The sequence below is a fragment of the Emydura macquarii genome, unplaced genomic scaffold, assembly GCF_026122565.2.
Source record: "Emydura macquarii macquarii isolate MOO-44397 ecotype Brisbane River unplaced genomic scaffold, CSIRO-AGI_Emac_v2 contig_1230, whole genome shotgun sequence".
Taxonomy (NCBI): domain Eukaryota; kingdom Metazoa; phylum Chordata; order Testudines; family Chelidae; genus Emydura; species Emydura macquarii.
The window spans coordinates 6118147-6146033 of record NW_027131367.1 but is presented as its reverse complement, the minus strand read 5'-3'; the positions used below and the strand labels follow the sequence as shown (position 1 = coordinate 6146033).

Here is a 27887-nt window from a genome sequence, read left to right as displayed (position 1 = left end):
AAAATTTTTGTTCTCCTTCATTTGTCAGACTGATCTGTGGAAGCTACCATCTCTAAATTATTGTTTTGTGTTGTGGGTTTGCTTCTCCCATATCCGAATTGCTTGAAAGTTTTCTTACCTTACCTATGTCTAAATGACCTTCTGAGGTCCCTTCCAACTCTAATATTCTATGATTCTATGTCCTCCCATTCCAGTTTATTTTCCAGCTAGATTTCTGAATTTTATGTAGACCCACATAGAGTTTTGCATTTCAATCCATCACATTTGTATTAACTGCTATATTATAAAGGCAGTGCACATAAGGTGAAACTTATTCCTGTGCAGAGAGCCAGCTCAAGTCCCACGCACCACTTACATCCTGCTATTTCTCAAAATAAACCTTAAGTGGTGCAGCGGCCTTGTGCTGCCCCTGTGCACAGGGGCGAATTTCACTCATAGACTTTATATAGAGCAGAATCTCACAATTGCGGGGCATGGGTCTCTGATAATCCATGAAACACTTGGTGGTGGTCCTTGAAGATGTGGCTGGACACACAGTGTTGGTCCCTGCCTCCTTTTTTCCAGTTGTTAAATTGCAGTATGAGGCAACTGTGAATACATTAGATACTTTTACTTTTCAATGTAAGCAATTGTTTAATTATTGTAATTGCCAGCTGGCTGTTATGTGATTGTTTCATAGATTTTTTTTCTTTCCTATTCACAATCTTTATTTTAAAATGTGGACCATACTCTGAAAAAAGATTGAGAACTGTTCCCATGGTGAAATGGAGTCATTTGCACATTTATGGACATGCTCTATGTGATCAATTTGATGAACTGAATTAATCTTTTTTTTTTTTAAACTGAGCTGGAACCAGTCTATAATGGTAAAAGTAATTCACACTTATGTAATAAAGTGGAGAGTAAGGAATAGTATTACCTGATTGTTAAGGAATCTCAGGAAATTCTTTCATGCTACTTTTGTTGTTGGTTTCCGACTTCTATAGAAATTTTGAAGGAATAATTAGAATTGTCTTTTTGTTCCATTTAGTCAAACAGGAAAGAAGCAGGACATCTAGATGAAAGCTTTTTTTTTTTTTTGGGGGGGGGGGGGGGAGTGTGTGTGTGTGTGTGTGTGTGTGTGTGTGTGTGTGTGTGTGGAGTTGATTGAGTTTAAATAAATGAGTGCATTCTCCCACTAAAAGGCATGACACTAACTGCCATACGTTAGATAAACTAAAGAAAAGGATGCAAAGAAGTGCTGAATCAGCTAGTAAAAATAGTTTTTAAAAGTGTTAATGCATTTGCATTATGATACAGTCTTTTAATTACATGGTGACATACTATGTTTTCCCACAGGAACCCTGCCTCATTCAGTGCACAGGATAGACAGTGCTCAGTTAATGAGCAGCTGTTCAGTATTTTGTTTTTTTCTGATTATTCAATGTGTGACTTTAGGCCTTATGTACAAAGTATTGACACCCTGCCATGAAGATAGAATTATTAATTTCCTCATCACTACAGTGTTTGAATGCTTCTGAAACATTAATTTAGTTTCACAAGGGTGAAGGTAGTATTTTACAGTTGATGAACTGTGTCACAAGAGATTACAGTCAGAAGGTTCTACTGATTTTGGGTGTCCAGTTTGAGATGACTAGAACCAGATTTTTCAGAAAGCTTCAAATTATATAGCACTTACATTCTCCTGATGACTTCAACAATAGCTCCTGATGACTTCAGTTGCAGCTGTCAGTTCTCCGCACATCTGATAGTCAGACACAACAGTCTAAGGTTGGATATCCAGAAAATGAAGAACACACTTTTAGTGACCACCCATGAAAAGTTTGGTTTAAGTGACTTGCTTAATATCACACAGGAACTTTGGCAAAGGCAGGGATAGAATCCAATTCCCAGGGTAGCATTCAACTTTCTTAACCACGAGACCTTCCTTTCTCTTCTTGCAATCCCCTGCCTCATTCACTGTATGCTTTCCAACTTCAGCAACAAATAAGCAGGTCTCCTTTACTACACAACACTAATTCATCCCCAGAGTAGGTCTGACCTGTGCATTGAATGAGGCACACAGGTCCTATTGAAAAATAATCTCTGAACATGGAATTAAAGACTGTATCATAATGCATATGCTCAAGGGCAATGCGGAAATTAAAGTTGCCAGTGCAACCTTAAGTCTGGCATTTCCTAACTTTTGAGGGCTTGACTTTGCAACCTTTATAATGTTCTTTTAATGTAATTTTTGTGTGTAATATACATGATTTATAGTATATTATGTGGATGTGAAAATGTGCATATCAAAAGAATATGGTAGTGATGTACATTAAAAAAAATTGGTGAGGCATATGGTTAATAAATATATCATATGCATATGACTGCATCAACTGCCCACTAATCTAGCTATCTGGGTTTTGACTCTAAACCTGGAAGGGGCTGAAGTAGCTATAAATCATGACTCTATACGTATACAAAAGCTATTTTAGTTAAATCCTGAAAGTATTTTATACTTTCTAGTTATAGTTCCCCCCCCCCCCATTATTAATATTAATATATTATACCTAGCTCTTATACAGTGATTTCCATTTAAGCCCTTCATGGTTGGATTCCTCGGAGCGATAGCACCTAACTTAACAGGCAGAGAGAGATGAGAAACAGTGCCAATAATTTTGCTTTAAAAATGCAGTACTATGCGCGCACATCAGAACACAAATTAAAATTTGTGTTATAAAATTAAAGAACGAACATGAACACTTTTGAAGAACTTTTATTGCAGAGGAATAACTGTGAAGAAGAGTAAATGGGTAGAAGAAAGAGAGGTAACCATTAGTTTACATTATTTACCTGCTATTTGTCTGGCAGCCTGTACAAGAAGAGGTAAGTGGTCAAGAAAATCTGAAAAATAAAAAGAGCAATTTGTAATGTAATTAATAATTATATGTAGATTAAGGCTATTAAATTTATGAACACCACCTCCTCTACACAAATACTCCACTGCTACCGGCTTCCTGTAGCATTGTCATCTCTATGATATCTCTGCAGCATCTGGAGGACTATCATGCATGACAGGGAGGCAGAAAGGGGAGATGGCATGGATTGTATGTGCTGCTGGGGCCAACTGCTGTAATCGAATGTATTTATGTTTATGCATGCTCTACAAAAAAAACAAAAACCCCACAAAGAAAATCCAGATTACTGAGGTCATTCACATGCAGTAGTAAACATAAAGCACACTGAACCCTTCCTGTTACAAATGGATATTCTTTATTAAGTACATGGGAAACATGCACTCTAGTACTTTGCAGCCTGAAGCAGATGGGCCATGTCTTAGCAGATCCCCGAGATCTGCACTTCTATGTCCAAAGAGGCATAGATCCAGTGCTCTGAGACCAGTACCACCATTTTTTTCACTTGGCATCATGCTAAACAGGTCTCCATGCCTGTTTATGTTGTTCCAGTATCTGGACTTCGCTATTTTATGAACTAAATTATACTTTATGCAATAACATTGGTTAACATGTGCTTTACCTGAGTTGTGTCTATTTAATTGGACCCAGCCTGTCCCTTAGGTGTTGACCTTTGGCATAACGAATGAGGAAAACCTTGGTGAAGGCCTCTGGGACACACAAACATTACTCCTTTGACTTTGCAGTGGCCAAGCAAGCCTATGTGTCGTTGGGTCACCCAAAGGATTTCAACACCCTCAGGATTTGCTTTCTGTTACAGTACTATAACTTAGAGCAGGGCTGCAAGAAAAAAGTTTAAAGTCTGGGCACAAAAGACTTAACAGCTGTTTTTTTAGATGAGTTCAAAATTAGTCTGTATGATTTTCTACAGCGTAGAACGTGCACCCCCTCCTGAGCTGCATTCTGCTCTTTGTTTCCTTTTGTTCCTTCTTGAATGGTCTCTGTTATCCGGTGGTGAGTGGGGAAAACATTGGCAAACACCTCTTTGAAATATGCTATCTTCCAAGCACACTAACATTTCAGTCATTGTATGAACTGTACATTATTTGCAGAACACTCCATTTATTTATAGTAGTTTGCAATCCAATGGTTACTAGAACATGCATAATATTTTTCCTGCTGTATGGTGATTGTGTTTGGGGTTCTATTTGGCTGTGTTGCTTGGTTATAAGGGCTGTTGTCATTGTGTAAAGCTATGTTCCTTCCTCTGTATCTACAGAGTACAAGCATTAAAGCATAGTTCACTCCTTACAGGGACTAAATGAAAGAGTTAATAAAGGCTTTTGATTTTTTTTCTTATCAGCAGTGAGCTACATAAATCTGAAGTTAATAAATTCATCCAGGAACCACAAACTTTCCCTTTGAGTCATCCTAACTAATACATGAATAACAGTTGTCCAGACTGTATTCAGGAACAGTTTCTTCAAGAATAAATATCAGTTTTACACTTGGCCTCATAATATAGCTCAGCTTCACAGACAGGATTAATAGACGTTAGGTTAACATCAGGCTAAGGAGCGAATGGAGGGCACCTCCTTGTATTCAATCAGTCTTTGCATGAATATTAATAACATAGAAAATAAGATAGGGAAGCCAGTCCAGTTTTTTCAATGCTCTGGCAAGATCCCCAACTCAGCCTTTAAACAAGGTCAGTGCAAATGTGTATAGTAAGTTCTGTACAGTAACATTTTAAGTACAGAGAGTTTCAGGAGGTCAGTGTACAGTGTGTCAAAGGAAACAACCAGGATTTTTGTTCGCTGACTGCATGGCTGCACTGACTGTATTGGGGCAGCTGCAAACTGGGTTTGAGATAGGGTGTATGTGGTTGGTCTCTTTGAACTCTCAACACAGCATTATATTGATATAATGTAACACAGGGAGCGACAGCTTCAATATCCATGGCCTGACCAATACATTGGGGAATAAAAGCAGTTTTGGAAATTCACTCACCACAGGAGAACATCAAGGCAGGCAGGCAGAAAAGTATATTAAAAACCTATAGTTGATTTCTGAGGGGTCTTTGTGAATAAAAAAGTCTCTCTTCAGGTATTAGAGAGACAAGATGGATGAGGCAATTTATCTTTTATTTATTCCCTTGTCCCTTTCATCAACAGAAGTTGGTCCAATAAAAGATATTACCTCACTTACCTTGTGTGTCTAATATCCTTGGACCAATACGGTTGCAACAGTGCTTCATCTGTTTAGGTAGACCACTTAACAAGGTGGCTTCAACAGCATAAATGTGAAATAGGGGCAAATGCTTCAGCTCTGTACTTTGGATGACTGATGGCCTTCATGACCAAGTCACAGTTCATCTGAAGTGCACCTATACAGAACAGCTGGTATCTTTTAGAGAATTCCTCTACCTAGCAGTGGAAGCATGATTATATCTTGTAGTTCACAGAGGAAAATACAGGCGAAAACTGGGTAAAGTTGATTAGACCATTGGGCACCACAATCAAATGTCAGGTAAAACGTGACAATTAAGTGTTTGCATTATGTATGATGTACATATCTGGTCATGGCTGGGCTGCCATGTAATAGATCTGGAACCAACTATATTATTTTTCATAGGATTCTACAATTATACTTTTTTGACTGCCTCATTTGTTCTCTGCCCACTACGTTCATCTCCCCTCCCTACATCTAACATTCCAAACAAGAATGGCATAGTTTTTACCAGAGGAGGCTTTTATTAAGTAAAGTCATGGATAATCCCAGTTCAAGTTTTAAAATGGTTTAATTAATGCACACCACTTTACATTTAGTTTTAGTTTAGTTTAGTTCAAATTGTGGTTACATAAGGTAGTAGATTCAGAGATAAATTTAGGGTTGTAAAAAGTAAAACTGCAATACGGGTAATACTAATATATGTAATATAATACAAAACATTGGAATGTCTGTATACCTTTTGGTTTCATATTTTCTCATGAAAGTTATACACATCAGGACTGATTTCAGTTTGCAATATTATATAAATATTAGATATACCGCAAAACTATTATCACATTGCTATATATTTCTCAGTAATTTTAAATAGTATATTCTAATAATAATTTTATTTTTCCCCAGTTTCCTGGGTTTAAACGGGATTTAAACCAGTATTTACCAGTGCCCTGTCCTAAACTTGTTTTTCCTGAGAAATTGCCAACCCTGATTCCAAACCTTTGAGTAGTTTTAAAAGCCCCTATTTTTATCCTTAAATTATTCTGCCACAAAAATGTTACTATTTCCCCCCACAAATGAAGAATTCCATCCTCCACACACATATACACATACCCCAACCAAAAAAAGTTATACAGAGCTAGAGTCCATGATGAGCATTATTCACTCCATTACCAGTAATGGGTTTTAAATCCAGTATCTGGCAGCTTGTTGGATTAAAAATGGGAACTTTGTATCATCAGAAAGATGAAATTCCTAGCTTTTTAGCGAAACACACAGCACTTGTTTCTAGGTCTACAAGACAGAAAATATTAGAGCTTAAAATATTTTTTTTTTTTTGGCTATAGAACACAAATGTTCTGCTTTTGTTAAATCTTTTTACGGGCCCCTTCTTAGCCCTGTACATTTGGAGTAAAGCACTTGATTTACAAATTAAGGGATTAGAAAGAACCCCCCAATAAAATATTTGAAAAGTGTCTCAAACTTCCATAAGATAGAAGTTTGGTAGTCAGTGTGCTACATGCACACTACATGATGATGTAGTTTGGCTTTGTTGTTATGTGTTTAAGATGACCTGTGTAATTCTTTGTTGGATTCCCCAGCTCTAAGGAATGCAATCATCCAAAACTCCTGCTGATAAAATCTTTATAAAACATCACACCATCATGTACAGTCTGTGTGGGTACATACTTGTGTATGTGAATATTTACATAAAAGAGGGTGTGCACATGTACACACAGGCACACAAACAACATACATAAGTGTGTACAGCTTTTGAGATATTATCACACTTCATGTGTGTAGTGAAGTGCATCATCGATGTTCAAATATCTCCTGAAAGGAAGGGATGCCAATAGCTCAATGTCCACCCACTGTAGAGAGTGTAAAATATATATATATATGTATTTAATCCCTATTTAGGTACCCAAAATAATGGCCTGTGTAGAGTTTCACTACCACCATTGATGTCTGGGTCTAGCTCTCTTACAAACTATCTGTATGTCCCTGTGCCTCTTTTTCCATATTTAGTAATATGGGGGTAATTATACTTACCTCAGATACTAATTATGAAGCTGAATTATTTTATATTTACATGGCACTGGGAGAACCTCGTATGGGAGATTCTACAGATGTGCCAAATATTCTTAACTTTTATTTTTATTTTAGGGGGAGACAAGCACATAATATTTTCATAAATAAAGTTAATATATTTACAATAGTTAGAAAAATCCTATTATATATATAGATGGTTCATGATATGTTTTTATTATTTTCTCAGTTGCAAACTGTAGATTTAAGTGAATTTTCATACTTCAATGTGAAATCTCTATTGTGACAGCAGTAGGTTTTCAAAGGGGCACTTAGACAACTAACTCACTCCAATTCCCTCCCATTGTGGCTTTGAAATCCCCACTTATTCATGAGCTTAACTTCTCTGGGAAAAGCCTAAGTACAGTTTATGAGGTGTCCAAGCAAAAGCTATACAAGACTTTGTCCACACTAGAGATTTTTTTTAAATGTCCACCACTGGTAGTGGTATTAGGAGCTCTGTGGCTTCTGATTTCCAATGTATATAATACTGAAAACGTTTTCTGCAGCCAGCAGGTTGTCTTACCCTAGAGCTTTGACGCTTGCTGAGACCAGTTCAGTGGAATGAGTGCTACAAAAATTTCCCTAGTGTAAACACAGGCTAAGAAACTACCTTTATTAGGCAAACTGTCCACTTAAGAGACTGCACCACAGTATCCCCAAATGTTGTGAATACAGTTCTCATCTACCTGTACTAGACCACCTCTGATAAGCAGCAGTTTTTTTGTCAATGTCTTGCGTTAATGACTAAGATGGTCACATACTATGTTTTAGGGTTAGCAACAAATTTTTATTTCGGTGATTAGGGAGTGATTTGTCACAATTATTGGATTAATATTTAGTAATAGGCTGGTACTTATCATAGAATTGCAGTACTGGAAGGGACCTCAAAAGTCTTCTAGTCCAGTCCCTTGCACTCAAGGCAGGACTGAGTATTATCTAGACTATCCCAGGCAGCCGTTTGTCTAACTTAGTCTTAAAAAATCTCCAGTGATGGAGATTCTACAATCTCCCTAGGCAATTTATTTCCATGCTTAATGACTCTGACAGTTAGAAGCTTTTCCTAATGTCAAACCTAAATCGCGTTTGCTGCAATTTAAGTCCATTGCTTCTTGTCCTATCCTCAGAGATTAAAGAGAACAGTTTTTCTTCCTTCTCCTTGTAACAAACTTTTATGTACTTAAAAACTGTTATCGTGTTCCCTACTCAGTCTTCTCTTCTCCAAACTAAATAAACTCAGTTTTTTCTATCTTCCCGCATAGATCATGTTTTCTAGACCTTTAATCATTTTTGTTGCTCTTCTCTGGTCTTTCTTCAGTTTGTCCACATCTTTTCTGGAATGTGCACCCAGAACTGGACACAATACTCCAGTTGATGCCTAATCAGTACGGAGTAGAGTGGAAGAATTATTTCTTGTCTTGCTTACAACACTCCTGCTAATACATCCCAGAATGTTTGCTTTTTTTCCAACAGTTACAGTGTTGACTCATATTTAGCTTGTGATCCACTATGACCCCAGATCCCTTTCCGCAATACTCCTTCCTAGGCAGTCATTTCCATTTTGTATGTGTGCAACTGATTGTTCCTTCCTAAGTGGAGTACTTTGCGTTTGTCCCTATTAAATTTAATCTTATTTACTTCAAACCAGTTCTCCTGTTTGCCCAGATCATTTTGAATTTTAATCCTATCATTCAAAGCACTTGCAATCCCTCCCATCTTGGTATCACCCACAACTTTTTAAGTGTACTCTCTATGCCATTATGTAAATTGTTGATGAAGACATTGAACAGAACTGGACACAGAACTGATCCTTGTGTGAATCCCCCTACTTGATATGTCTTTCCAGCTTGACTGTGAACCACTGCTAACTACTCTTCGGGAATGGTTTTCCAACTGTTTATGCACCCACCTTATAGTAGCTTCATCTAGGTTGTATTTCCCTAGTTTGTTTAGGAGAAGGTCATGCGAGACAGTATCAAAAGCCTTACTAAAGTCAAGATATACCACATCTACCACTTCCCCCCTATCCACAAGGCTTGTTACCCTGTCAGATAAAGTTATTAGGTTTGTTTGACATGATTTGTTCTTGACAAATCCATGTGGACTGTTACTTATCACCTTATTATCTTCCAGGTGTTTGCAAATTGATTGCTTAATTATTTGCTCCATTATCTTTCTGGGTACAGAAATTAAGCTGACTCGTCTGTAGTTCTCTGGGTTATCCTTATTCCCTTTTTTATAGATTGGCACTATATTTGCCCTTTTCCAGTCTGCTGGAATCTCACCCATCTTCCATGACTTTTCAAAGATAATCGCTAACGGCTCAAATATCTCCTCAGTAAGCTCCTTGAGAATTTTAAGATGTATTTCATGAGGCCTTGGTGACTTGAAAACATCTAACTTGTCTAAGTAATTTTTAACTTGTTCTTTCCCTCTTTTTAGCATATGATCCTACCTCATTTTCACAGTCATTCATTAAGTTAAATGTCCAGTTGCCACTAAACTTTTTGGTGAAAGCTGAAACAAAAACTTAAGAATTGCTTCCTTTTTTCTCCCTTTCCATTCTCTCACAAGTTAAAATAAGGATAGTGAACTATTATTAAATTTCAACCAGTGAATAAAGATTAAAAAATATAAAGTGAAATCTTGACTGTCTTGTAGTCATTTTGAATGTTGCCACTAACTACAAGGAGGCCAGGATTTCACACATCAAATGTTTAACATGCCGACAAATGGGAGTTATTAAACGAAAACAGTGTGACAGAGTAAGAAACCAGGAGCGTAGAGACCATTTATTTAGAGAACTCCAGTTACTGGCAAGTAATCTAGTGTGATGATAATTTGGGGGGGAAATAGGGAAGCATCTGTTCAATATTGCATGTAATGTGTAATTAAATATGAATGTGGTAAGAGGGCACTACCTCAGATCCCTCAATTCCTAGAGTCAATCTCCTCTAGACATTTGTGATCTCTGATATGTTTTCCTTAGCCTCTGATTATTCTCATTTTATAGTCTTCCTTTTGGTGATGTCCACTGCTCTAGTTTTTGTGTCATTCTCTGTTGCTTGTTTGTCTGCTGTGTACGGCACCATCAACTCAGTATCCTCTAGCCAATTGTCAGAATATTTGTAAAAAATAAGAACGGCCTGTTGAAATTACCAGTTAATTGTTCCTGCTTTGACCTGACATTATATTGCAGTCAGGCCTTAGTACCCTCAAATGCTGAACACTTCTTCTGAGGTACAAAGACCCCGCAACACCTGTAGAACTTCTGAAGGGCTTGACTGTGCTGCACCCTTCATAGGACGTGCTCAGTATCTTGAAGGAAAGGACCCAATATTAGAAAGAAGAATAATACGGATAAAGATCTATTTCACTTGAGATGAACTGTGTGGTGGTAGGAACCCCATGCTTGTTTATGAAGCATTAATACAGTTTCCAAGCAGTTTATCTTGGTAAGGGAGTTGGCTTATTGCTGAAAAATAGCATGGGTTTCATGGTCTCGCTGGTATAGATTAAATCTCAATTTTTATGAGTAAGAAAAGTTAAAATTAAAAAAAAAAGAGATAAGAGGGGAGGAGGAATGGAGTGGCACTCGTAATGTAACCAAAGTCTTAATATGTTTAGGAGAACAGGGTGATCAAGGAGGATCCATTTGCGCAGTAAAATAGGTGTTCAGTTATTCGCTTCATATTATAGATCATAATCGAATCAAACTATGAGGAAGTACATTCAGTTGCTAATGAAACTTGTATTGCCTTGCCAAGTATGCAATAATTTTTATTATTTATTAAAGGGTATTCGGTAGATATGAGAACTGAAGCTTTTTTTTTAAAAAAAAAATTTTAATTAAAAAAAAATCAGAATTACCGAGGAGATGTTTGTTCTTACTTGGAAGTTTTCTGCAACAAAATTGCTTCTTATAAAATACGATTCTCCTCACACCCATGTTGTTCCTATTGTCTAATACCATATTGCTCCCGAGCACCCCTACTGTACATATAAGGGACAGTGCTTTCTAACTTTTTAAAGGATCTTACAGGCATAATATAAATATAATAATCAAGAAATGTTTGTGTTTTGGGGAAAAAATTGAATTCAAGTTATCATTACCATTTTAATACAGTCACAAATGGGGATGTGGCCATCTATTCCTGTGGACTGGTTAGAGAAGTGGGGGGGGAAAACAAAGCTAAAAAAACTAAATTAATTGACTCTCTCAGAAATCTAGGCATAATATAGGAAAACAGATGTCTGAAAAGACATATAAAGGTCTCCCTTTCAAGTGTAATTTCTCATGAGGTGTAAATTATGTATTTGCATAACTTAAAAATGTAATAACTTCATTTTTCTAAAATTCAGACGACATTGGATAGTGATACATTTTAGGAAGTAAGAATAACTGTATCATTTAAAGAAACTACACACACAGATATTCACATTTTTTAAAAGAAACTAGCATGCTCACAAATTTTTGACACAAGACTGATTTAAAGCACTTTATATAATGATTCCAGATCAAGTACACGTAATATATGCTTACTCTTCTTTTAACTCCTTCTGGGATTGCATCCAGGAGTTAATGATTTCTTTATTTTTTACTAAAAAATGCACACACTTTTAAAATATTAAAATATCTCTTTTCCTTCTCCCCTTTCTGATAATGGAAACACACCCCAGGATATATCAGAGAGTTCCAGGGCTGAAAAGAGATTTTAATTTTAAATTCACAGTACACTGATCAGCAATTTACAAGAATGGTTTTGAAACGGAACAAAAATAAAACAAACAAAAATCACGAAACAGCTAACGTTGCTGCAGAATGCATGTTTCCAGAATTGAATGCTATAGCTTTAAGATGAGGTGCTTGGGTACTTTCCTTACACAAGCAAGATTGATTTTGAGCAGACTCCTACTGTTAGCTTTTTTGAAGAAGGATTCTCACGCTGAAAATAACCCAACATATTCTTGATAACGGCGTTTTTTTCCCTCCCTGAAATCCACCAAAACTGAAGAAAAATCCAAGTGACTGTTCTTAGCAGCTGTGTGGCCTGGAGTTCACTAGGGAAGCTGGCTTCCTGCAGTCCCCTATTCATCACCTGCTTCAAAGGCAGCCAAGCTGGCTATAGTTTGCAGGCCAGGTAGGGTGCCATTGTGCACAGTCTGGGAGGATTAGTATCAAAGCTGCGGCAACCAGGCCCTTGGTCTCGGGCTGCCATTCAGTCTAGCAGGGAGAGGCTAAGACTGGCCAAGGTCACAGTATCCAGTGTGGTGTGGACTGGGAAAGGATCCTGAGAATAGAATGCTTTTTATGAAATCATGGCGCAAGGTTGCAGCACAGCAGGTCCCCTTCTGGAAGACATACATCTGTTTATGTTGGTATACCGTAGCTGACAACAAGATAATAGAGCTTTGTTTTTTATTATTGTTTTAAAAAAGACAACTGTATATACAATAGCCCAGATGATTATTGAAGTAAGAGCTTTGATTTTGGACATCATAAAGAAATCTTTAAAAGATTTAATTGCTGCTTTTTTGTGTGTGTGTTTGTGTGTATATATACTTAAATGAAGAGGCGAGCAGACTGACTATTAACCATTTATAATCCTTGCCACTGCTGATTAGCAACAGCAGGATACTTGGGGAACATACACAGAATACGACAATGAATTTTTTTTAAAACGTTCCCTCATTTGTACCAACAAATTGGTTAAGGATGCACTGGATTTGCTCAGTTGTCTTGAATGTTAAAATATTTGGAGGAATTATTTCAAGCCAAAGGTAGTTTAAAAAAGGTGAGGTAATAATGACGTAAAAATAAAATTGCCAACTTGATGAAATTAGGGGGGGAAAATTAAGCTGTAGACGAGTTGTCATGACGACAAGGATGTTCTATTGATGAACTGTACTCCTCATTGTCCAATCAGATAGTAGAGCTGAAGCTGGAGCATGAACAGGAGAAGACGCACCTATTCCAGCAGCACAACACAGAGAAGGATTGCCTGGTCCGAGATCATGAACGGGAAATTGAAAAACTGGAAAAACAGCTCCGCGCTGCCATGACGGAGCATGAGAATAAAACTCAAGAATGCAGGAAACGAGATGCACAGGTAACGATCAATAACATTTGAAAAACCATATGCTTATTAAAAATATATATATAATAATCAGCGTTTCCCGTTTTCCAACATTGTTGATAATGTACGTTGTTTGATCATGTGCGAAACTGACATATAAACGTGATTTTTTTTTCTTTTTTCCAAACCCAACCCCCCTGCCCTCTCCGCTGAATAAAGCTTTCACTGCAAAAACCCCAGGTAGCCAGATTAAAAATCCCATGGTGCGCTATAACTCGGCCTCTTATTTATAATCTTGTCTCATTTTCTTTCATGATGGATTTAAGAAAAAAAGGTATCTCTTCCCCTCCAACCCCCACACTCACCCCTCCTTTCCTCCCACTGGGTAAATCCCTATGAAATATATCTGATTCATTCATATGCTTTTTTGTTTAAATCTCTGCAGGTAACCCACAAATTTTCGAGATCTGACTTTATTTCTCAGTAATTTTGTATTCCATGTTTGCATTGTGTTTTGATTGCATTTGTCAGATAATCAGTGATAAGATGATTTGAGTTTTGGTTTGCTTCTCATCAGGTTTGCTATTTTCCTACATACACAAACGCACCCCTCCCATCCTCCATCTCTGTGGTCACTGTTGGAAGCCATTTGGCAGAATAACCCCCAGCTGTGGTAGCATTTGACTCTTCAAACTTATGGATGAAATGTGCACTGTCAGCATGAAAAATTATCTTTATTAGTTTTCAGTTAAAAAAATCTTATTGGATGTTTGTGGTGTTTTTCTGTTTATTTTGTGAGTGTGTATTTGTGGGTGAGGGTGCGGATGGTGTATTTTTCTAAGAGCGTATGTTATCAAAGGCCTTCAGTGAATACATTTAAAAATTCGAGATGATTTCAGAGTAGAAAATGAATTTAAATGAACAAAGAGAGAAATAATTTTTACTTTACTGATCTGCATTAGAATGACTTATCATGCATTGGTTATTTTATACCAAAATGGGCGTTTTTGTATGGAAGGTGTAACCACCATATGGTCTCCGCGCATCAGCTTCTTTCCCACAGGATGTAAGATCCTGGCAATATATCCTTTTCATTTTAACTTGTGTTAATATTGCTCACATTTCTTTTCCACCTATACTAGATATTGTAACTAAATGAAATGAAGGATTTAATTTTTAATTTCTTTTTTTTTTTGTATTTGGAAGATTCAGAATCCATAGATTCAACAACTGAATAAATATAAATATATCCGATAAACAATAGTTTGCAGGGAAAATATATTACAGAAATAGTATGGATTTATTTCATTTGTACCATTATTGTTTTCCATGTAAAACAGGGAGGGACTTTGTGAGCATGCTCAGTAACAGGAAACTCAGAACACTGCAGCAGAATTAAACATTATCTTTTTTCCCATTAATTTTGATGATCAACAAAAGACTTAAGTAATTAAAGGAACCAGTCTTTTGGTACTTAACTATATAGTTACTTTGAAAGCATCCCTTCAAAGTCGTATCATTGTCTCAGTTGAACGCCTAACACTGTGTTGTCAAGCAGTGGTGTTGTCTGAATACCAAGAAGTTTAGTACTTACTGTGAATACAGGGTGTGTTCATATCATTAAGTATAAAAATCAGTTTTATAAATATGCGGGATTATGCAACGTACCTACAGTAATTCATTACCATAATGCTGTTGTGTGTGCATATGACGGGAATGTAACTCTTGAGTAGTAAATTCAGAAAGAATCTGTGAGATGTCTTATATATATGTCCTCCCTGTTTAGTTAGATTGTGGCTCATTCATGGCAAAGGTTGGCATCGTGGAGTTTGGGAGTGCATGTTATTTAAATGAGATGCTGGTGCTAACACAAGTGATATGTTAAGCAATGGAAAACTGAGATAGTAATGGCAAACACTTTAGTAGCCTTTTAAAAGTCTTTTCCTTTTGACTGTCTCTACAATCATTGGAGTACTACTGTCATGGCAGTACTAAAAAGGAGGGCAAATACATTTGCCTTTACTAGGGCAGCTGTTTCTAATCAAAAGTCTGATAATTGTTACCACTTTTGAGTGAATAAATCAAGTGTTAATTTGACAGATGTTAATGCTTTCATCTACAAAATACATAGATATTTAAAATTTACATTTGCAGTGTATAATATGTATTTAAAATTCCCAGGGTCTTCAGCGGAATTATGAATACTGCCATTTATTGTATTTTCCGAGCACTGTGTTCTTGCTCCCAAGATAAATGTATTTGGAATATTATAGGACTGATGTACAGCATCTTTACAAAACAATTATCAGGGGTTTCTAAATAAAAATGCTAAAGGGATAAGTATATTATGTGGCTATGACTTTTTCATGAAATTGTAAAATCGAATCATATTTATAGATTGTAATTTCTTTACGTTACTATGAAGCTGCTTCAACACAGCAGAAGAGGCCATTTTGTTTAGCTAAATGAAAAGTGCAACTGCTAGATATTTCATATAGTTTTAATAATAATCAGCATCTCCACAAATTAGCAATCCCTTGCATCTTTTGTTTCTGGAGGACCTAGCCATTCCATGATTGCTGGGTTATGTAAAAGTATTGTACCAGTTTTCCTTATGTAAAGAGACATATTTTTAAAACAGACGTTTTTACCACATCACCAATGACTAACACAATTTGATGGATCTCTGCAAAATGATGTATTAGACAAAATTACTGAAAAGGTTTGTACTATTTTTATTGCATCTCCAAGATCTCAAAGTTCAGTCAGGTCTTCAGCTACTGTGAAAGATACTGTACAAAAGAGAGACAATTTTAGATGTGAACCTGTATTAATACTTTACTGAGCAATAAAAAGTGTTGTCTCCAGACTTAGTTAAGATTTTAGGTGGGTCTGCAGATTCTAACTCAGAAAAAATTCTAACTCTTGGTTCTTATATTATAAATTTAGCATGATGTTGGGTAAAGCATCTTGATTTAAAGGGATAGCATTTTTATATTGCTGGTCAGTTACTTTCTTTTTTATGTGGCATTTACATTCTATTTTTGTACTCAATAATATATTTTCAGAAGGGTTTCTTGGCTTTTTTCACCTAGCGTTGTAATGCTTGAGGAGGAATAAAACGACATATGGGTCAGTAAAAGTCAAAAGAGCCTGAATGCATTTGTACCATGCTGTGTTCTTGTATTCTTTTTCTTTAAATCTTGTATTTCCTGTGAGCTGCAAAAGATGTTGTTTTTAAAATTATGCTTTCCTTCAAATATAGACCTTTTTATTTAAAAATAATATATATAAATTTCATTAAAATTATGTTTTTAGTTCAGCATTTCTATTTTATCTTTGATTTTGGATATTGTTCAGAATTTCCTTACAGTTACCTTAAGTAAATTTTCCAAAAAGTGGTTTATCGTTGTTCATTTAAAAAATATTCAGTGTATATTTTCTTTCACAACACATTGTATTAATTCCTGGTAGATAATGAGATTTTCAGAAACAAAACTCTTCTGCTAGTGGAAAATACTAAATCATATTTCATAGAAACAAATTGTTTTACTAAAAAAGAAAACATTTTATGCTATCTTCCCCCTTAGTAGGGCAGATTGGATAACAAGGTTAGGAATATTAATGTCCAGTCCTAGCAAAGCTGCCAGTAGATGTGCCAACTGCACCATCTTCCTTGATCTAAGTAATGTCACTCTTTCCCCAGCTCATGACACGTACCCTTACCATCTCTAACATTGCAGAGTTCCAGCTGCTGTATAAGGTTATATAATTGTAATGCTTGTTCCTTGGCTATTTCCTTTTGGGTAGGGAGAGAAGGGACAGCTCCACTTAACTTCCAACAGAATGCTTTGGTTTACTGTCACGTTGTAAAAAGGGGGCTGAGGAAACTGCAGTCTTTTTCCACTTCCTGTTGATAATATGATAATATGTAGATCCACCATTTTCTTCCATTCATAACTGGGTCAAGAATAATTCAAACGGTGAAGCGCAATTCATCACCATTTGTCACTTTAATAGTAATTTATTTTGTAATTCTCTGTTTTATTGTCTCAGAACACTGGGTTGCAATAAATAAATATAGCCAGAGTTTAGAAGTGCGTTAATCTCCAGTCCATCGATTGCCAGGGAGAAAGAAAAACTGATTAGTTCTACAGGTGCGCAAATTTAAACACACCATGTATGAAAGACATTATAAAAGAAGAAATGGACTAGGGTGGGTGGGAAGAATGACTCAGATATTTCACCGCTGTCTAAATCTCTTTTTCTACTTCTTCCCACTCTCTCTGTTGCTTTCTGCACTTTTCTCAAGGCCTGTCCTTACTCCTCCCTTTGTCCCATTTTCCCCCTTGCAGATTAACAAGTCCTTTTATTGTGCCCCTTCTGCATATCGGGCAGCCCCCCACTTCTTGTCTTCTGAGCTCTCTCTCTCTGTTTCTTTCCTTTAAAGCCACTTCTTCCCTACATTCTTCCTTTCAACTCTCTCCCATACTGAAACTTTTGCTCTGCATTTATTTTTTTCTGAGTTTGATTGCAAGTTATTTTAGCCTGGCAACATTATTATTTTATGTTAATAAAGTGCCACTTCATTTTAGGGTCCTGTATAAATAATAAAAACTTAAACAAAGGATCCCCTTTTCCTCCCCTTACCCTCTCAAAGATATTGTCTCTTCCAATATATGCAGCCTTCCTGAAATAACATTATTATATGTTGAAGGCCTTTTATCCGCTAGAGAAAAGATAGAGAATTCTGTTTTGTAGCATGAATTAAAAAGCAAAACTGTGTAAAAATATATATGAATCGACTGATAGCTCTCTGGTGCCATAGTAGTAATCCTGAAGTATAAGGACCAAATTTATACTTCAGATGAAAAAGAAAAGGTGTGAGAGAGTCTCATGCTGTAAATCAGGGGTTCTCAGACTTAAATCTGTGGAGCACTTGGTGATAGTCTGCAGATAGGTGCTGCCTGCTCCTTCTGTTTCCTTTCTCCAGTAGATCTCATTTAAAAAAGGCAAAATTAATTAATTAATTAATCAAATATTTCCCCATACATTTCTTTTTAGTGTAAATAATTACTGTAGTTTCTGTAGTTCAATGTCAATAATTACTGTAGATTTTTTTCCATTGCCCATTGGGATGGGAGGTGGTTCACGTGGTTATGTCTTGGAGTGCATCTGGTCCACAAGACTTACCCCTGCATTAAAAGGTGGAGCACAAATTGGTATATCTCGTTTAATCATTTCTCTGCCATTGCAGGGGCCTTGATTGCTGGTGCCAATTGGTCCATCCTGTTTTCTCTAGCACATAATAGCCTACTCTCATGTGGGTCTCATTTACTTTGATCTCATTTCTATTGCTGTGTTTAGTGTGAGGGTGTTGGTGGTCCATTTTCACCTTAAACTCTATGAAAAAGAGTAGGAATCACTGCTGTAAAACTGTTTTGAGCAGATAACTTACATAACGGACTTTTATCTAGATTCTCAGTGCTCCTCTATCAATAAGAAAACATCTTAGATATGAGAAGATTGGTTCTTTTCTTTATAACCTTGTCCTGCAGATAATCTGGCAGGTGAGGGTCTCAATCTGAATTCATATCTAGGTTTGTTCCATTTACCTTGGCTGTTGCATGGAGACTCAGGCCCAGATTTTCAAAAGAGCTAAGCACCCAACAGTTCTCATTTAGGCCTCATCTAAAACTGAAGTTTTTGGCCATATTGTAGCATGTGTTAATTGATGGCCATTTATCACGTGTTGGCTAACATGATTGTTAATGCTAATTGAGATACTTCCCAAATGTTTGTTCCAGGATGCGCACACATTTTTCTCTTGATGTGTAGCACTATAGGCTGAAGCTTGGGTGGAGCTTATTGACACAGACAGAAGAGCTAGCAATAAGCCTCTTCTGTAGAGCAGAGGTAGAGTTCAAATTTAGGCTCCAATCCTTCAGTGAGCTCTGTGTGGAAGCTGCAGCTACATGAAGCCCCAATTGAAGCCAGTGGGCCATAGCTTAGAATCAGGAATCTGCCCATGTGGAAATCATTGTGGGATCAGTGACTTAGTCTTCCATGTGCTGCCCCTCTGCTTCTCAAATGAAATCAGTTTTGCTATATCTGTCTACCATTCTTGTCTCTCTACCTTTTTGTAGGCTGCCCCTTATGTATTAGATGCCGCCCAAAGTCTGTTCAACATGCTACAAACAGTCCTCTCTCCCCTTATTTGAGGGAAGCATCAGAATGTGTGTGTGTCTTAATAAGTGACTATGTAGTCTTATGATTGTCAGCTTGTTCTTCCTTTTTCTTCTTGCCCATTTTTGGTCTATTTATGACCATGACCTGTTACATCATGTCTGAATTTAGACTGAGATGTTCAGGGCAGGAACTGCGATGTTACCTGCTTTTGTGGAGGACCCAGCACACTTTTGAGTGCTCAAAATTAACTATAATAATTACTATATTTACTAAAGAAAATTTAGAAAAACAGCAAAATGTTGTGTACATTACAGTTTGGTCATTAAAAATGTTAAATTGGCTTAGTAAAGAATTCACTATACTTTGTACTGTATCCACAATACTAGAAAAAGGAAAACAGTTTCCATAGAAACTAGTAAATTACAGGATATGTATCTTGATTCTGAGCTGGAGTTCTTTTCAGAATAAAGGACAACCTGTTTATATCATGTGAATATGAAGATGTAAATTGGACAGTTTTTATTGGGCCATAATTGTCATTTTATAATATTTTATTTTAAAAAAATTATATATGTAGTTAAATTATTAATATGAAATATAAAATTCCATTTGAGAAGAAGGGAATGCAAAGAGTATAGTAGGCAAAGTGTACATCATGTGGACAGTTCTTTTATCTACTCCAATACATCCAGTGAGAAGAAATGATTATTTTTTGCATAAAATTTGTTTAGTGTAGGTTCCCAGTTTTAAAACATGAGCTCCATATTATCCATCAGCTGGAAAATGTTTCATTACATATTCCAATTATCCTCACTATCTATAATGCATGTGAATAGGTGTAGTTTTGTATATACGTTTTTTGTGTCCCAGTTCAGATGCCCCTTCATAAACTTATGTTGTCCACTGCACTTGGAGTAGCTATCCTCTTCTGGTGCACCATGCATCTTCTCCTCCTTCAAAGCCATCCTTTAATTTTGCTTTCACTCACCTTTCCAAAGCTGCGCTTTTTTTTCCAGTTCTGTTTGCTATGTCTCTTTTCCTATCGTGTCATGAAATTAAAAAACCCCAAAACAAATGAAATGGTAATGTCAAACTTCATATGCAACATAATCATCACATGATCTACTTTTATTATAATGCTCATCCTCCTGTCTCTACACTTTCTGTTCTGTCATTTTCATTCTTTTGTTTGTGTTAAAAAATGCAAAGGCATGTATATTGGAGGGAATGATTTGAATTACCCGGACAATTAGTTGGGTTCTACGTTAACTGTATCAGCTCAGGAAAAAAGACCTGGGTATCACTATGAACAATTCAGTGAAGACCTCTGCTGAATGTAAAAGCAGCAGTCAAAACAACACAAACAAAAAAATGTTAGCGTGCACAAAGAATAGGATGAAGAGTTATATAGAAGTTGTTTCAGCACCATTTTATAAATCAGTGGTATGTCCTCGCTGCTTTCATTGTAACTCATTATCCTCCAAATCTTTCTTTAAAACTCTTCTTCAAAAAACTTGACAACGGATCAAATGTTAGTGTGCTGAGACAACTGCCTGTCATGCTGACCAATATTATATCAATATTCCTTGTACTTCCCTGTCTGTCTGTATGCATTTGTTGTCTCGTCTTATACATAGATTGTACACCTGTTGGGTCAGGGACATTCTTTTTGTTCTGCCTTTGTACAGCATCTGACAAATCTGGTCCATGACTATGGCTCCTAGGTTCTGTAGTAATACAAATACATAATAATAATAATAGATTATAAGATGTTTGTGGTGGAGGCTGTTTTACACTGCTATATAAGCATTACATTATTTTTCTCTTCAAACTGTATTCCATTGCACGGCATCTTTCTCGGTGATCAGGTATAGTAGCCATCGCAAAAAAATGATAATCACTACAGTATTTATTATATGCTGATACATTTTTGCAGTTAAGTGCTTTTTAATTGTAGGAATGCCAAAAATATTGTGGTAAAGTAAGTTTTATTTGCATATGATAATTGTCAGTTTGTTAATGGAGCCCTGGTAGGTCAAAGTGTGCGCCACAGAATGAAATCTGAGAGCAAAAGTAGCTAATACACAGGAAACAGTCAAATTGCAATTTTTAGAGCCCAATCTTGAGGTACCATATAGTCTCACTCCCATTGCAGTTCAGCAGCTGGCAGGATCAGGCCCTACCTTTACATTATTGATCTTATTTACAAAACAAAGACCTTGTTAGAAGCTGTTATTTTTGTATGTTGTAAATATTGCTTGTTTGATGATACGGACTTGAGGTTTCCAAAGGATTATAAGAATTGTTGGTGTGGTAAATACTTCTGTTGTGCAGAGAAGGGTGGTTAAGCAGTAATGTTTGTCAGTTTTGTGAAGTTCTGTGTTCATTTCTTTAATGTATTCCTTTGGAAAATGTGCTTTTTCAGTTAATATAACCAGGACAAAGGCTTGTTTTCTTTTTAAAAATTAAGTGAACTTCAGTACTTATGGAAGGTGGTGGGTAGAGAGATGTTTAAGTTCTCTGCTAATCCAGAGAATAGGTACAACAATATGGGAAGCAGCAATGGAAGCTTCTCCAAGCAGCTCCACAGAATGCCTGGAGGGACGGTCTGTAGGTGTGAGAGTGTAGATCAGGATTCATGTTGAAGTCCTGCCCTATCTATTGTGATTGTCAAACAGGGGGCTTGTTAGAGTGGGCTGCAGTGCTGGTACTTTTCTTTGAACTGTGGTTTTTCTTTTGTTCACTAGACCCTGCCCTGAGACTGGAAAACAATTTAACATACCCTAGTTGAATCACCAGATGTTAACAACATTCACTCCCTACCATCATATATCAAATTTGAACCAGTAATCTACCAATTAAAGGCTTTGTATGACAGTACCCCAAATCAAAGGCATTTTAAATACCAAATGAAGGATAGAAGAGAGAAATGATGACAATCTGTAGTTTAGAATGTTAACATCATTTATTCTGGCAGAGTCACTGTCTTAAGACAATGTGGATGCTAATTTTCCTAATTTCAAGTAATAAATATAACCTCTTTATGATCTAAATCGTATTTTTACTCCATCTCTGGTGGGTCCAATAGGCACTTTTATGATGAGGTAATAAATAGACATTTCAGAGGTACAATTATTTATATTTCTCCTTTATGTGGTTCATGATGGGGGAGAGAAAAACCACAAAACCAATGAAAATGTCTTGCCTTCTCCTGTAGCCGACAGTTTGGCTGAAGATATGTCAGTTGAGAAATATGAGACCTTCCATAAGGCTCTGCACAATCCCACATTAAAGTATTGTAGAGAAACCTTCAAGTGGAAAATCAGCAACAAATTACAACTGAAATGCTGATGGCACACTCCAACATGGGGGGAACCCCAGCACTCCCTTGTTCAGGCAGCATCCTACTTCAGCCCAGGGGGAAACCTAATGGCCAGTCTATTCTCTTTCCACCTCATTGGGAGGAACTAAGGGAAAGATGGCGTGAACGGCGCTATATGCTTCTGAAGAACATGCTGCTAGCACTGATGTCAGTCCCCGTAACTTACTGTTGATCCTTTTTACAGTTACTTGTCCACTGGCCACACTCCTGCACCTTTTAGAAACTCCCTATTTGTTCAATTTCTGCTTCATATTTAGCAACTCTACCAATGCATCAGCTGGACAGATATTAACCTCTGTGCTTTTACAACCCTGTTCAAGCACATACCACCTTTTATGGGTGGCGTTGATTCAGCTCCGTCCTCCTAGCCTCAGGACATTCCTGCTCTACTTACATTCTCTGTTAATTAGCTACCCATCTTCTTTTCTTTTCCTAGGTCAGCTTCTATGCATACTGTTCCTTTTCTACCCCAGTTTTCATTCAGGTTCATCCTTCCCTTTTTTTCAGTCACTGTCTTCTGCTTCTCCTTCCCTTATTACTTATCTAGGAAAGCATTGTATCAATAATTAGGGACTTATTAAAATGCATCATCTTAAAGAGCAGCATCTTGGCCAAGTCACTCTTGAAGAAGTGATTGTCATCTATTGGTTCCTTTAATAAATAATGTTCCCTTTCTTCTGAAAGAATGGCAGAGACATTGACAGTGATTTACCATTTTTGGTTTAGCGTTCATAAAAAAAATAAAAAACTTTTTTGTCCAAAGTGGACTTACCCCCCTCCAACTCCCCTCCAATTACTATCTACATTGGCAGCAAATTAGCTTTGAGGAAATATTGTGCACGTCACAATTCTCCCTTGATGTACCAAGGAGTCATTTTTGGATCTTTTAGCTCAGTCAGACCAATGATTGACGACGTTAATGTCTGCAGTTGCTGTAGATGTGAAAGACTTTTTTGTGACAAGGAAGGTGAAGTGAAGAAGAAGCCAAAGTGCAAGCAATGATTGGCAAAGTTATATCATCAAATGCTCAAAGACTTTGCAAATTGAAGCTTATTAGGGTGACATTTTGTCTTCTATTCAGCACTAATTGGAATCATGCCTGGATGCCTGATGTGAAAGATATTTAATACCTGAGTGTTTATCATGACAAAATGACAGAAATTGATGTCAAGAGGACCGTAGACTTCTGTTTAAGGAGGAAAACAATATATTTCAAACTAAAATAATATATTTCATAGTCACTTGTATTTATATTTATGAAAGCCCTCCTGAAATATTGCATTTAAGAGGGAGCTGTTACTTTAGGGCCTGAAAAATATTGGTCCGATTGCAAATATTTCATTTTAAGCCTTTAAAAGAGTTCTACAGAGTTTATAAAAACAGCAGTGAATTTAGTCAGAAAACCTGACACAGTGTTTTTACTTGAAACAGATCTGAAAATTCCATGAAGAGTGAACTCCGCTCTTTTATACTGGTGATGTGGTTCTTTTAAAGTTTTCTCTGACAGCTTGAATTCTTTTGTAGTCTGTGCTTTCTGCTGTATGGACATCTGTAAAGTGAATATAGCAGAGAGAAAGAGAAAAAGCATGCCCTTGGAAAGGCAAGCAGCACAAACATGCAGTAGGTTGGAATATTTGAAAATAGCTGTGTGTCTATTTATATGCCTCTTTATATGAAATCTGGGCCTGAAATCATTCGGAAGATCTGAGCATTTATTTCCTATCACCTTCAGAGAGAAAAGTACGTTCACTAGCTATAATAACATATTTTAATAACAAACAAGCTAGTCATCAAGTTTGTTGCGCTAGAAGCAAACATGCATTCATGAAGTAAAATTCCAGTTTTATTGTAGACTTACTGGATAGTACAAAAGTAGTGTTTATCTAGTCTTTGATAGCAGTTGACTATATGTTTGTTGAAATTATCTGAATTGCTATTATGTAATGAAATGGAGATTAACCCTTGTGAAAGAATATAAACAAGAAATATCAAATATTGGAATCATTGGTCATTATGGGTCTTACACAGGCTTTCTGGTTTTTATTGTAGTTTCTAGCAGTCATTTAAATGATCAGATGTTTGCAAGCTGTGGTGTATGGCGACTAAGCACTACAAAAATTCAAATAATAGTGGCCCTCTCAGGGATTGAGGCACTATTGTGTTAAGCACTGTACAAACACACAACCAATGAGGTGTCAGTATGAATGTATGATATAAGGCATAAGAGGTGGGTACAACAAGTAGATGGAGGGAACACATGGTAACAATGATAAGATTATGATTAATATAATGAGCAGTGGTCATGTCACATGAGCTGGTTAGTCATTGTAGTTCTGTTGATAACTTGTTGGTGGCTCCTCCTCCTCCTGATTTCTGTGGAATTAAGACACTAAATATACATTAAATACTTTCCATCTCAGCAATTTCTCTTTGCTGTCTAAAGCAGGGTTTGTTATGTAGTTGTTTTTTTTAAAAAAGGGGAGGACAGGTGCATGCAAGACATTTTCTATTAAAATGGGGTCCATGCTGTGGAAAAGTTTGAGATCCCTTATAATTGTTGTTTTCCTAAAGACTAGTTGTTCAATGCATTTAAACCACTGTAATACTTCAGTGCAACTAAATGTGCCCCTTCTAAAGGAAATTATCATTATGGATTCATGTGGGTAAAGACATATATAAAGGAGACTATCTTCTGTCAGGGGCTTGTATAGTGTTTTATTGATACAGAAATGCTGTGTGTGTGGAAAAATATAAGTTTGCCATTGATGATAATGATGGTGAAAATTGTAATTTTCCATGCTGTGAATTTAACTCAGACTGTTGTAATGAAGTGGCTGGTCTGAATGTGCACCACTGCCCCCTAATGCAAGGAATCAATTCATTATAGGGGGATCTGATGATGAAACCTGACTTCTAGATTGCTTAATGCTTTCCATTATAAATGATTCTTGCAACCTTTTTTTGTAAGAAGTTCTAATACTGTGGATGTTTGTTGCACGCCTTTGATATTCAACGGGAAGAATGCCCTGCGGCTAGAGAAGTGTCTTTTTTTTTTTCTTGTCTCATGAAATTCCATTTAGGGTCAACTGAATCATAAACTGGTCAAAATTGCCATTTCCCTTCTGTCATGTATGTTCCTGAGAAAAATTTTGCCAGCATCTCAAAATAATAATTGAACATATACCTTGTAAGGCGTCATCAACACAACAGGACATACTACACTGAGAACAGCTGGGAGCTGCCAGATCAACATTAGCTGTGGGGAGGGAGCTAGGCCAGGCTCCTCTCCCAACCACAACCATCTGGTCGAGTACATGGCTCCATAGTCCTAACCCTCCCTTTGGGGGCAGCATATGGACAGGAGCACCCTAAGTTCTCATGGGGTGTGTGTGCACGCGTTCGTACACACACACACTTCTAGTAGATGGTCCCAGTAGCCCATTTTTACTCTGCCTGGTATAACAGCATTCTTCAGTTGTCAGTGAATGTACTTTGTCCTGTAGCTCAAGTGGTAGAGGATAAGGTTCAAGTACTGCTGATGATTCATGATTGGGGTTCTGTGTGTTATAATGGTACGTAACAGAATTTATTTTTTCCTTAAAAACCATAGCACCTTGAAAATTACATTTTAAAAAGTGCTATCAGAAGGCAGATAGTTAGGTTGCAAAGTCAAGCACTCAGAAGTTAGAAAATCCCAGGTTTACAGATGCCTCTACCATAATTCTGTCCCCTTGTATGTATACATTATGGTATATTCTTTAAAATGATCACGTTATTTTTCTCACAAGACCCCGTCTCATTCAAAACACAAGTGTCATTCAATACACAAGGGGCAGACATAAGGTTGTGCAGGAAAACATAAACCTGGTATTTCCAAAATTCCAATACTTAACTTTACCAACTAAACTTTCTTTTAACATCATTTTGGTTTGCAATAGGATATGTACTGCTAACAGCTTTCCTTAGCTTTAATCGTGTATATACTTGTGCCTTCAGACTCGGAGTATCCAATACCTATCTTCACTGTTGCTGTGAAGTTTGTGGTGGCCAGGGTTGGCAACGTAGTGATTACTGGAAAGTTCCTAAATGGGCACAGATTAGATACAATATAAATTTTTATTTATGAAATACCTTAAATTTTATGAAAGTGAGGGACTGGTTTAACCTCCCAGATGTCAGACAACTGTGCTAGTGTACTTAAGTCTTGACATTGTGCTTCAGCGATATAAACAGGCATTCATTAAGTTTTAAATGAGTCATCATATTCTTATGTATTTGTGATTTAATTCGTTATTTGAATCTGGGTCTTCAGAGAAGAAAGGTTAGTGCACTAACTGACTTTGCCTCTGATGTGGTATCTTTATTTTACTTGCTGAACGACTGCTGTAAGGTGTGATGCAATGCAGTGCTATATTTGCTTATCCTTCCTTGCATTCTACTCTCTAACACATAGCTGCTCAAACACAGAATGGGAGTCTAATACAGAAGTACTAATGCACTAAAGATGTCAGTTTACACTTGGGAACAGAGGGAAGTGTTCCTATTTTGTGTGCAGATATAGTGTGCTACATTCCTGATGGTTATGAAAGTAATTCTACAGCGTGAATGATATGTACATGTTAAGGGAGATGAAAGATATTGCAATAGCTTCTTCTCCAACTAAGAGGACAACTTTATCAGCATTAATAAAAATAGTTGTTTCTTTTTGAACAGGCATAAATGGCTTGTCAGAATTTACTATTTTTTCCTAGATAACATTGCCTTTTCTGAGGACTCTGGCAGGTCTTGTATTTTTGGAGTAAATTGAAGAGTTTTTCAAAACGTTGTTTTGTTTTGAAACAATTAGTTCATCAGTTAATTTTAAAGGCACACATTAAGTGCACATGAAGGGTAGAAAACTGTAGTCACATCCCATCTAACATATGCAAATTGTGATAGTATTAGTAATAGCACCATTAAAGAACAAAAGCTGGCAACATACAGTAACTGTATTTGACCAATCCCATCAAATTACCATAAATATTTGAAGCA

The 27887-nt window shown here is 36.7% G+C and overlaps 1 protein-coding gene across 6 annotated transcripts in view; it reads left to right on the top strand.

Moving 5' to 3' along the window:
• CEP112 (centrosomal protein 112) overlaps positions 1-27887 on the top strand; it is a 284681-nt gene that overhangs the window by 140263 nt on the left and 116531 nt on the right. For all 6 annotated transcript variants that reach the window (XR_010919549.1, XM_067547323.1, XM_067547324.1 and 3 more), the window contains one exon: positions 13136-13318. Coding sequence is in view for 5 of the 6 variants with exons in the window: in XM_067547323.1 (XP_067403424.1) it covers positions 13136-13318 (183 nt within the window). In the remaining variant the exon portion in view is untranslated. The remainder of the gene's footprint in view (positions 1-13135; positions 13319-27887) is intronic.